At 39.9% G+C, this 11825-nt stretch overlaps 3 protein-coding genes across 3 annotated transcripts in view; all 3 read left to right on the forward strand.

Annotated features, from left to right (window-relative positions):
- The window catches only part of LOC134846072 (large ribosomal subunit protein uL4-like), a 252836-nt gene extending 241289 nt beyond the window's left edge, over nucleotides 1–11547 (forward strand). The window contains exons 2-7 of the mRNA XM_063863266.1: nucleotides 5292–5327; nucleotides 6697–6937; nucleotides 7428–7591; nucleotides 9791–10029; nucleotides 10612–10786; nucleotides 11140–11547. Of these exons, the coding sequence (XP_063719336.1) occupies nucleotides 5301–5327; nucleotides 6697–6937; nucleotides 7428–7591; nucleotides 9791–10029; nucleotides 10612–10786; nucleotides 11140–11418 (1125 nt within the window). The 5' untranslated portion in view covers nucleotides 5292–5300 and the 3' untranslated portion in view covers nucleotides 11419–11547. The remainder of the gene's footprint in view (nucleotides 1–5291; nucleotides 5328–6696; nucleotides 6938–7427; nucleotides 7592–9790; nucleotides 10030–10611; nucleotides 10787–11139) is intronic.
- LOC134846589 (large ribosomal subunit protein uL15-like) lies at nucleotides 10–423 on the forward strand. Its single transcript, XM_063863972.1, has one exon. It carries the CDS (start codon nucleotides 10–12, stop codon nucleotides 421–423), a length of 414 nt encoding a protein of 137 aa, XP_063720042.1.
- LOC134846157 (exportin-2-like) lies at nucleotides 1078–5080 on the forward strand. Its single transcript, XM_063863395.1, has 2 exons — nucleotides 1078–3115; nucleotides 3706–5080. Exons 1-2 carry the CDS (start codon nucleotides 1081–1083, stop codon nucleotides 4599–4601), a joined length of 2931 nt encoding a protein of 976 aa, XP_063719465.1. The 5' UTR covers nucleotides 1078–1080; the 3' UTR covers nucleotides 4602–5080.
- Nucleotides 11548–11825: the final 278 nt, after the last annotated feature.

Genomic DNA, 11825 nt, shown 5'->3' on the forward strand with positions numbered 1-11825 from the left:
TGCCGAAAGATGAGGGGACACGTCAGCCACGGACATGGCCGAGTCGGAAAGCACCGAAAGCATCCCGGTGGTCGAGGTATGGCCGGAGGTCAGCATCACCACCGAATCCTCATGGACAAATTCCACCCGGGATATTTTGGAAAAGTGGGTATGAGAAACTTCCATTTGAAGAAGAACCCTAGACATTGTCCGACTATCAACATCAGCCAGCTGTGGAATCTGGTTCCAGAAGAACACAAAAAGGCATGTGAAGGGAACAAGAAAGCGCCAGTGGTGAATGTACTGAACCACGGATTTTTCAAGGTCCTGGGCACTGGACTTCCGCCAACCAAGACCCCAATGATCGTGAAGGCGAGATTCTTCAGCAAAACGGCAGAGCAGAAGATCAAGAAGGCTGGCGGTGCTTGTATTGTTACTGCGTAATATGTTTGTACAGTTACAATGTGATGCTGAATTGAGTTTCGCTCGCTGAACGTTTTCAAAAACTAGATAGTTGGAGTTTGACCGAATCAGGAACGCGTTGGAGTAGAATGGTGGTTTTAGGAAGATGAGATACCTGGTTGCCATTTTTCAGTGTTTAAATTGCTTACAAGATTCAAATTGAATATGATTGGCATATGCCATTCTTAATTTGGAACGATCAGAGTTAATTCGATTAAGTGTGTGGATCTTTCAATGAGACGTCGCAGATAAACGTCCTGTCCTGCCCATAATTTAGTAAAATTGTCTCGAAAATGACTTGGAACTGTTTAATCTGCAAAATGGGTTATAAAATCTTGAATATTTGAAGGATTGATTCCAAGATAAGGAGTAGAATCTAATCAGTGCTACTACAAAATAGGGGATTTTGGAAGATAAAAAAATAGATAGCAATTAATTTCCTTAAGTTGACAACGAACTTTAGTTTTCTACGAAGTGATCAGGGAGGCACTTAGTGTTCCTGCGACTTTGAAAATACTGTTAACTGATCGCTTATGTCTATCTAAATTCAGCATATTTTAAGATGAAAATTCACGCAAATAGTCGTTTGAGTAATACCTGAATCATCTGCCTTAGTGCTTTGTTGGTTTCAGTTTGAAAATGACCTCCAATGATTCCTTATCAGTTCTGTGCAAATCTCTGGAACAGATCACTTCTCCCGTCTACGAACAGAGGAAAGCAGCCGAGGACTTCTTATTCTCGCACGAAGGAACCGAAGGCTACGCTACTCTTCTACTCAGTGCTATAAAGGAACCCAGTCTAACTGAGAATATTCAATTGCAGGCAGTCATCTGCTTCAAGAACTTCATCCGAAGGAACTGGAAGGTCGATGACGTCAGTGGTAATGCAGCCGATAAAATAAGTGAAAACGACCGAAATATGATCAAAGCCGAAGTGATCGGAGTGATGACGACTTGCAATGTGAAGATCCAGAAGCAGTTCGGAGAAGCAGTCGCTATCATCGGCAAGGAAGACTTTCCCCAGAAGTGGCAGAATTTGATGAGTGAAATGATTAGCAGATTAAACAGTGAAAATTTTGTAGTCGTCAACGGAATTCTTTTAACGGCTAATAGTTTGTTTAGAAGATACAGATTCGAAATGAAAAGCGAAGCTCTGTGGATTGAAATCAAACATGTTTTAGTGACGTTTGCAGTTCCTTTGACTGAATTTTTTGTCAAAGTATTTGATTCTAGTTCAACCATTACTGGACCTGAAGCTGCGAATGTGTATCAATGTTTGTACTTGATAGTTCAAATCTTCTATAGTTTGAGCTACCAAGATATCCCCGAGGAGTTTGAAGATAGACTGGATCTGTGGATGTCGAGGTTGTATCAGCTTCTGGAAGTACAGCTGCCAAATTTGACAGAGGCTTCTAGTGACGAACCAGGAGTTTCAGAGTTGCTGAAAAGTGAAATATGCGAAGTGGTCTCAATGTATGCTACAAAATACGACGAAGAGTTTGCATCTTTCCTACCAACTTTTGTGACAGCGACGTGGAAACTGTTAACTTCGACCGATTTGAGTCCGAAGTATGACATTCTAGTGACAAATGCTATGTACTTTCTAACCTGTGTGAGTGAGAAAGCCCAATATAAAGCTTTGTTTGAAGAAGAAAATGTTCTGAAAAGTATCTGTGAACAAGTCGTGATCACAAATATCCAGTTTAGAGAATCGGACGAGGAGTTATTTGAGATGAACCCAGAAGAGTATGTGCGTCGAGATATAGAAGGTTCGGATGTGGACACGAGACGCAGAGCTGCTTGCGATCTAGTCAAAGGTCTATGCAGGTTCTTTGAAGAACCAGTATCGAAACTGTTTGCTGAGTTTGTTAATGTAATGATAGATCAGTTTAACGCTAACCCAAAGGCTAACTGGAAAAGTAAAGATGCGGCTGTTTTCTTGGTTACCAACTTGGCGGCTAAATCGAAAACCGAAAAGGCAGGAACAACTCAAGTCAGAGAATTAGTGAATGTTTCTGACTTTTTCGTCAACGTCGTCTCGAAGGAACTTTTTGCTGTTAGTTCGCTTAAAGAGTTTCCAGTACTTCGTGCAGATGCTCTCAAGTATTTGGTAACTTTTAGAAACCATTTACAGAAGGAAGTTTTGGTCCAGTGTTTACCTGCTATTTCTGCGCACATGAAAGCAGAAAGCGCAGTTGTGCAAACTTATTCTGCGCTGTGCTTGGAAAAATTGTTGATTTTGAAAAGTAAAGAAGTCACTTCAGGTGTTTCAACATTGTTAACTGCTGCTGATTTGGAAGCTCATTTAGCTGACATAATTTCTGGTCTCTGTTTAATTTTGACAACTTCTGAAGAGGAAAATGAACACGCGATGAAGTGTCTGATGCGTCTGTGTTGTTTTCTCCAGCAGAAAATGCTCCCATATTTAGGCCAGATTTTTGAAGTGGTCTTAAAAAAACTGAAAGATATAATTGCGAACCCGAAAAAACCGCTCTTCATACACTTTTTATTCGAAACTATCGCAGTTTGTATCAAAGTGTATTGCGGTTCGTCTGCTGAAAATAAAGTATCGACTTTTGAAACTTCGCTTTTGCCTGACTTCGAGCAGATTTTAATGAAAGATATTTTGGAACTGTTGCCGTACATGTTTCAAATTTTGACACTTATGATGGAAATGAATAAAGGGATCTCTTTAACTATATCTATCCTTTTGCAAAAGGGGATATTCTTTACTAGGTTTAAAATTCTGGTATGCTTAACTGTTGATTTATTGTTCCGACTTTCGCTACGAAAGTAACGGAAAATTTCAAGACAAATTTCGACTTTTAAACTAGCCATTTTTGACGGAATTATTTTTTAGCATTCAAAAGGTATTGTTGTCCTGAGCTTAAATTTGAAAAGATATTTCACCTGTGATATTTTTTCGTAAAGTTATGGGAGTTTAAAGATTGCCATTTTGGGACAATTAACGCGCGATATATTTCGCGCTATTAACGCGTCAGCGGAGATTTAATCCGTCTTAGAAATCGTTCAAAATTGGTTGAAAGAAGTTTATTTGCCGTAATTGATTTGTTACAAGGAGCGAAAAATATTGTTTTGTACTTTAAAGGGCGTGTGGGGCGATGATTTTCGTAGAAAAAGTTTCAAATTTACCTTAAAGCCAGGTGGAACATTCAGGGCTTCGCCCTGATAGGAGCAGTCTTGTTTCTTTATAGGGGGATATTCGTTACTAGGTACCCCATGGGGGGATATAATTAAAGAGATCCGAATAAAGGCAACGCCCCCGATTTCTACATGAGTCTGTTCCCATTTTTGCTGAATGATCAGTTGTGGGAAAGACAAGGAAATATTCCTGCAGTTGTCGGACTTCTAAGGGCATATCTGAGGAACTGTGTTAAGTTTGTGGCCAATGCGGAAAACGTAAAAAATTTGCTCGGAATTTTTCAGAAACTGGTCAACTCAAAGTCCAACGATCAACATGGATTCAAACTTTTGAATTCGATGGTAGAAATGATACCTTTTGTCTTATTAGAATCATCTGTGCCGCAAATTTTACAGATGATTTTCACTAGATTAAGTCGCTTGAAGACAACTAAATTTGTCCAAAGTAGTTTGCAATTTTTTGGACTGTTTGCGGCAAAAGTCAGTGCCGAGCATTTGGTCAATTTCGTTGAAGCAATTCAACCAGGTCTTTTTGGAATGGTTGTCGACTCATTGATGCTCAAGGAATCTCAGAAGCTAACAGGAGCGGTTGAGAAGAAAGTTTATTCGATCGGCTTGATCAAAATTTTGGTTGATTGCACCCCTTTTTACACCAAATACGCGGATAAATGGACGCCTTTGTTGGAAGTTCTGATTGCGTTGTTTGAACTACCCGTAGATCAGCGGGAAGTGGACGGAGCCGGGGATCATTTTTTGGAACTGGATGACCCTGAAGGTGAGGGGGGATACCACAACGTCTATTCGAGGCTCATTTTCGGCGCAGACCACGCGGTGGATCCATTTGCGGGGCAAATTGCAGATCCGAGGAAATATCTAGCGGAAAGTTTAAAGAAATTTTCATTGCAGAATCCGCAAGTGGCAAATCAAGTGGCGAGTCTGCCCGCTGAAGCTCAGAAACATTTGCAGAGTTACTACGCTTTCGCGGGCGTCACGCCCTAAGGTTTTGAATGTTGCTCTCAATGTTATAGAAAACAACTAATCTTATTGTTTTTTCTCTTAGGTCCAAAACAAACATTTTCTGTTATGATTAATTGCACACTAGTGTTCATCTTTTTAGTGTGTATCATGCAAGATTAATTGATTCATGCAAACCCTGAGGCGTACAAAATGATTTGATACTAAGTTGAATGTTGTAAAAACTCGTGCTGTAACAGATGTTTCATGCTGATGCTGTTGTTATATAATTAAAGTATCTGAGGTGTAGAATATGAGCTGAAGAATATGTATTTGATTCTCTTGAAGTTGGTCAATTTTAATTTGATCTGCTATGGACTAATAAGACTGAGTTCGCAATAGCTTGACCAATGAATGATTCCTTTTTATGAAACTAGATGATGATGGTGCATATTATGACCTACAGACTGGTGCATGTTTTTTAAACTTTTTATACTTGAAACTCAATTCAAAGTTTTCTCAAATGTTATCAAGATATCCCAGAAATTAAGGATATATTGATTATTTTCTACCCTCTTTTAGGAGTTCTTTCTTTGCTGGTATTAATCCACTTCTATCCATCATGCATACTATGTATCGGAGTTGAAAAGGGGGCAATTCGTTTAAGGATCCAAAAAGAACGGGCCTGATCCAATAACTACTGTAGAATGGGGTTTTATTTTAGTTTTGTTTTTCAGATTCGCGATGACTACCGCAGCTAAGCGACCTACCGTAAGTACTTTCCCTAATTTGGATTTTTCTTAGTAAGTCTGAGGCCCATGAGAACAATCTCCCCCCTTAATATATCTCTCTTAATATATCCCTCTTAATAAATCTCTCTCTAAATATACCAAATGAACAATTTTCCCCCATAAAATGAAACCCGGAAGGCCTGTACGTACGTACTATGCCTAAATCTGATTGGCTGAAAATTATTTCGTTTAACCAAGTGATATCTCCCCCAGCCCCCCCCCCCCCCCCCCACCCAATTTATTTAAGGGGGGGGGTATTCACTTGGTCCAAGCTTGAATTGCATAGGGGGAGGGGGCGTGGGGGTTTCTTGCGGGCGGCTTTGATTGGCGAAACTACTTGCCATGGCGCTTGAGGAATTCGAAGCGGCTTCAACATACTTTGTGACGCCCTTTCTCTGTTTCTACTGTTTTTAACTATACATATCTTCAAAAAACGTTAGAAACCGCCGTTAATCATCATGATGATAATCAACCAGACAGCTCTGGCCTAAACTACCAGACAGCTCTGGTCTAAACTAATCATTCTTATTTTCTCTCAATATGATTTTTAACTAAGATAGACAGCTACAATTGAATAGCATTAGCTACTTATTAGAAGAAGGCAGCGGTACTTGCCAGTTTAAATTGATTATGAAAGTGCTATTTAAAATAAATACTGGTAGACATATAGTTTCACGATTAAAATTAAGTGTACTTAGAAAATGCAGAACTTTGAATGCTATTAATTTTAATGCGTTTTGATTATGATTGTAAGTAAATCGAATTAGACATTCATGAAGTTTCTGAATTAATCTAGCCCCTTTAAACGAGATCTGAGCAAAAAATGGATTTAATTAAAATTCCAGGACATAATTATTACGAAAATATTTCATTCCCACCTTCATTTTTTTGAAAGAAAATCTGTAGTCATGCGTGTTTGTTACGCAAAGCCTTGTGACATTAAGAAAAAATTTCTCGAAGAAATGTGCGCTCTCAGGGTTTTCATTATTCAAACTTGAATACGTAAATATTGTCATTTTTTAACGTTTAAATTTTTTTTTTAAGTATCAGTGTTTCTGGGCAAATCGATATCTCTGTAATATAGGTCGTATTAGTCGAGTGGTTTTTGTTTTCAAGAAAGGTCAACTTTGAACTCACCTCACGAGTTCTTTATGACTGTTCTTTGTGGAATTTTGCGTATTGTGAATTTTTCAATCCTTAATAGCATTAACCGTAGTGCACCTGCCAATTGGCTGTATTCTCAAATTGAGAGGATAGGTCTTTGTGATCGGAGCGTTATCTGCTAGACTCATCAGCTGCCTAGTTTTGTTTCAAAATTGTCGTAACAATTTTCATCATGTGTTGTGTAGGTGAACGTGTACGGCATGGACGGGAAGCCTACCCCGAACACAGTGGCTCTTCCGGATGTGTTCACAGCCCCCATCCGAACTGATGTGGTAGTGTCTGTTCACGCCCTGATTGGACTGAATGGACGCCAGCCATACGCTGTGAGTGAGAAGGCAGGACACCAGACCAGTGCAGAGTCCTGGGGAACAGGAAGGGCAGTGGCCAGAATTCCCAGAGTCAGGGGAGGAGGAACCCACCGATCTGGTACACAATCAGATTATTAAATAAATCAAATGTTTTTAATATTTTTAGGGGTACAGTAAGTGCAAAAAAGTTAGTTATAAATTCGAATTTATAGCAATTGAATATTTTCAAGATGACATTGATTAGTATCTTTGTAACTGGACCCATACTGTTTCGGACTTTGCAGGGTTGGCCTTCTGCCATGCCCCTTGACCTCAGTAATGTTTTACGGGATGCTACATTTTCGGCCGACTGGCACAAAAATTTTTCTAAAGGCGCTTGGCTTGTTAACTTAAAAAGGAACGCTCAAGCCAAGTGGGCACGCAATTTTTTGGTCAAAACCTTCCAAAAGTAACACAAAATGGAACACTTGGCCTGTGGCGCAGAACAGTTTTAGCAAAATAAGGGCTTTTAAGTATGTAGCGTAACAGTATTGAAAATCTTATTACGAATTAATGTTACTGTTTTAATTCATCATGTCATTCATTGTTGTTGTGCTGTGCTTGATTAGGTCAGGCGGCGTATGGCAACATGTGCAGGGGTGGTCGGATGTTTGCCCCCACCCACACGTGGAGGAAGTGGCACCACAGAGTGCCAGTGAAGCAGAGACAGTATGCACTGGCATCGGCCATAGCTGCCACCGCCATACCAGCTCTAGTAGAGGCCAGGGGACACGTGAGTGCATGTTACATTGCAGTTGAAACAATTACAAGGATATGTTTGTAATAATATCTAAGAATGGGAAAATAAATAACGATCGGCAATTTCTGTTAAATAGATATTGAAAATTAAGATGATGATGAAGAAAATTTGGCCGTTTATAGTTCATTCATATAAATCAATTAAAAATGCAACAAAATGCCGACAATTAAGTGGAAATTATGCCGACAATTTAAAAATTACGAAAGAGTTGAATGAGCTAGTGCATATAAATAGTCAACAACATGGTCTTTGTTGAAATTACTAGAAATGTTTTGGATTTTTGCATGAATATCCCGATATTTCTTCCGCCCTTGATTCTGCGTTCCCCCCATAGCCTTCAAAATGTTGAACTTCTGATTTGTTGAGTCCATTTGAATCTTATTCAGGAAAGTGTAGAGGCTTTGGTGGCTCCATTGAAATAATGCTGTCACTCCAAGGTGCCAACCTTCAACGGCGTTTGTCGTTCGTATCAAGCCTTCCGCTGCTTCTTGGGAATGGTTCCAGAGACTCATAGGGAATAACGGTTGCCTGCTGTTTCGCCCTATTGTTTCGCCTTTTCTCTGAAAGTATGAGGCAAGTTCGTCAATTTTATCTGACATGCTTTGCTCAAAATCTAATCGGTCCACCACATGCTCAATCTCCTCAATGAGGCTCTCGAACGACTGTTCAACTAAATCAGTTGGGACAAAACTGATAGCGGGTATTAAACGCAGTGCTAAGCTCAGCTCGCAGTTGTTTTCATATGCTTTCTTTAAACCCAGCCCGTTAACTTTGCGTAAAAAGGCCTGGCAGAGGTGAAAGTGACAGCCTTTGATCGAAGACTCCGGAAACGCACTGGTAAAAGCGTTTACGGCAGCTCGTTCAAAATCTAGAAGGATCCTCGATGGTTGCGCGTTATCAGAGACAGAGGCGATGGCTTTCAGGAATTTTGAATACGTCTGTTCAGTTTTGTTCGGCAGAAGAGCTTAAAGGCATGGTAGGTAAAGTCCACCGATTTGAATGTGTATGGTATAAAGCTGGTAAAATTGCATTGGGCGTCGCACAGCCAAAGAGAATTGTGAACTCGGAGGGCATGAACATTATCTCCGAAAATCAAAATTCGCTCAGGATCCATTAGTCCACTGTCGAATAAACAAAAATCAGAATATTCCGTCGGAATTATGAAATGCCTGTCTTTGATGATTGGCAAGGACGGGACCAAGTTCTGTTTCTGGCGGTTAAGAGTTCTGTTTATTGCTGCACGGCAGGGCAAGGATAATTGAACAGCTTTCTCATCTGTTACTTCTTGGAGACAAGTGGCAATTATACTAATATTAACAGGTACAATTTGCTGCCTGGCCTCTTTTTTCATTTGATGCATGATTTGCTTTGCCTAAATTTTCCCAGTTCTAACATCGTGGCTGTGCTCATTTTTTGTTGATACGAGTTCATCTCCTGCTGTGACTGCGAGCATGCGGCATTTGTGTGAACTGTATCTTGCGCATCTCCAGTGCTCAGTAGTTTTTGTCGTTTGCTTTTTTGTGAAATCGTGTCCGTCAATAATTAGCGTTTGTTTATTTCGTTGAGATATTCCCCATCCCCACGTAAGTTGTCTCATAGTATTTATGTTGGATGTGTAGAACAAAATGGTAAACAATGAAGCAAAATGAAAGAATAGTCGTGTTTCATTTTGTTTCAAAGACGCTAATTGTGGATTATTGTCAAATTTTGGCGTGTAATTACCAAAAATTATGGTTTTTTAGGCTCAGCTTCAATAATTTTCGATTAGAGTCTTTTGTTATCTCAAAAAGAGTCCAGTGTACATTAGCACTTGCTGGTCCTCAATTTGAACATCAAAGAATCAATTAAAAGTGTTAAGTATGGGACAAAACGGCATAGGACAAAATGTCATGTGGGGCAAGTTGGCATAGGACAAGTTGCCATGTAGGGCAAGTTAGTAAAGGACAAGTTGACATAGGGCCAATTGACTTGGGGCAAATAGTCCTGACACCCTATTTCTGGGTTGGAAAATTTCAAGACAATCTTTTTTTTTCGTGGGCGAAAGTTTTTATTTGCAGCTTGATAATTCTTGATGGAAAAATAAGAATAAGGTTTTGATTTTCAATTCTTTTATCTATGATTGACTTGTTTTGATTGAACATAATTTTTTTATAGTGTCTTGTGTTGTGTTAGGCAATTGGGAAGATGCCGGAGGTGCCGATGGTGGTGTCGAATGAGATCGAGGGACTGACGAAGACTAAGGAGGCAGTGGCTCTGCTGAAGAAGGTGCAGGCCTACGAGGATGTGGAGAAGAGCATTGCCAGCAAGAGGATGAGAGGCACTAAGGGCAAGATGAGGAACAGACGCTGGAGGATGAAGAGGGGACCCCTGGTCATCTACAAGAACGACAACGGAATCACCCGCGCATTCAGGTAGACAGTAACACCCAAACAAACCACATGCACTCACACAGATAGGCACAAACACACAAGTCGAATTTTAAAGTAGAAAAATGTGTTAAGTACAGTAAATTACAAAATTTGAGTTGATCAGTACATTAGAAGTTTAAAAGGGAATTTAAATAAAAAATGTAAATGCTTTTTTAAATGTTTATCACTGAAAGCACATACATCACTAACGGAATCAGCTTTGGCTTTTTTATTGAGTGAAAAATAAATGGTCACCGAGAGTAGACTTCAGAAATATTGACGTAATTGTTTTGAATAATGCTGCAAAATGTTTAAATTTTAAATCTAATTGTTTTCCTGTTGCCCACTTTTATGGTTATCCGCTGAGTTGATATTTTTTCTCAAAGATACAGGATCTGTTGTCTTCTGTCTATTGTCGAAATTCAGAAATGAACATAGCATGTAGACTTCATCAATTAAGTCATCAGTGGCGAGGTGTTTTAACGGATAAACCATGCATTGATAGAACTAATATTGTCCTTCTTGCCGTTTTCTATCGCCATAATCCATGTATAATACATGTATGATTTGATTTTTTGCTTGTAGAAACATCCCTAGTGTGAGTCTGATGTCGACTGACCATCTCAATCTGCTCAAGTTGGCGCCCGGTGGTCACGTGGGCAGACTGGTCGTCTGGAGTCAGGACGCATTCGAGGACATGAGCAAGTTCTTCGGGGACTACCAGAGTGGACAGACCAAACTCCCTCTCTCAATCATGCAGGTAATACAACACAGTCATGGACGCAATGTATGTCCAGCTCATCGTTAAGGAATAACATATTTTTTTAATGATTTTGTTATCCAATACATTCAATTTTTGAAATGAATTGAAACAAATCAAGCTGCGTTTCCAGTTGAGTTGCGAGAGCAAGTTTGTTAAATTTAAGCGTCCAAATCCTGAATAATTTTGATCGGCAACGATCTCGAGTTGCTAAAACTTGAAGCCGCATTCAATGCTAGGCCACTTCTATTCAATTATTATGTATAACATCTAACGCCATTTTCGAGACTCAGCTGTGAAAATAGAACAGCTCAAATTAAGTGGGAAGCTGAATAATGCTCTCTTCGTTTCAGACGTCTGACATCCGTGCGATCATCAAGAACATCTCACTGAAAGGGGGAATCCGACAGCCCAAGTTCGGACACAAGGCCAAGGTGGCCAAACAAAACCCACTCAAGCACAAGAAGGTCATGCTGAAATTGAACCCGGCCTTCCAGAAACTCACCAAGAGGAGGATGTCCAGAAAGAACAACTCCAAAGCCACCCTCAAGGAAGGAACCCCCGCTCACGCAGAGTACGAAGCCTTCAAGAAGCGAAAGGCAGCTGCTAAAGCGGCCGCCGCCAAGGCTTAATCGAATGAATCAAGAGAAAGAGAGGAGATCAGTGCAAAACTGAACAGTCCAAATCTGACTCTTCATGAGGACAATTGCATCTTTGATTTCTGTAATATGAATGTCAAATGAAGTCAAGGTTCTCTAGCATTTCGTTTTTTTCCGCCTAAGTTAAAATTTTGTGGTTAATGTGATTCAATCTGAGCAAAAAAAAACTACATCAAACTTTTCGGCCATAAAAAACGAAAAGAAAATTTCGAAGTGAAAAAAAAGACGAACTGAAGTCAGAGAATAGAGAACGAAGTAGGCCAGCAAAGTGAATATAGAAGTGCTGAATTGCGTGATCATTCTGCGAACCCGTAGGTTGATTAAGTGCAATGGACGTAGTAAAGACACTTATCGAGCCCGTGTTGGTTTTTTTGTCCGTT

Source organism: Symsagittifera roscoffensis, chromosome 5 (genome assembly GCF_963678635.1).
Source record: "Symsagittifera roscoffensis chromosome 5, txSymRosc1.1, whole genome shotgun sequence".
In the NCBI taxonomy this organism is placed as follows: Eukaryota; Metazoa; Xenacoelomorpha; order Acoela; family Convolutidae; genus Symsagittifera; species Symsagittifera roscoffensis.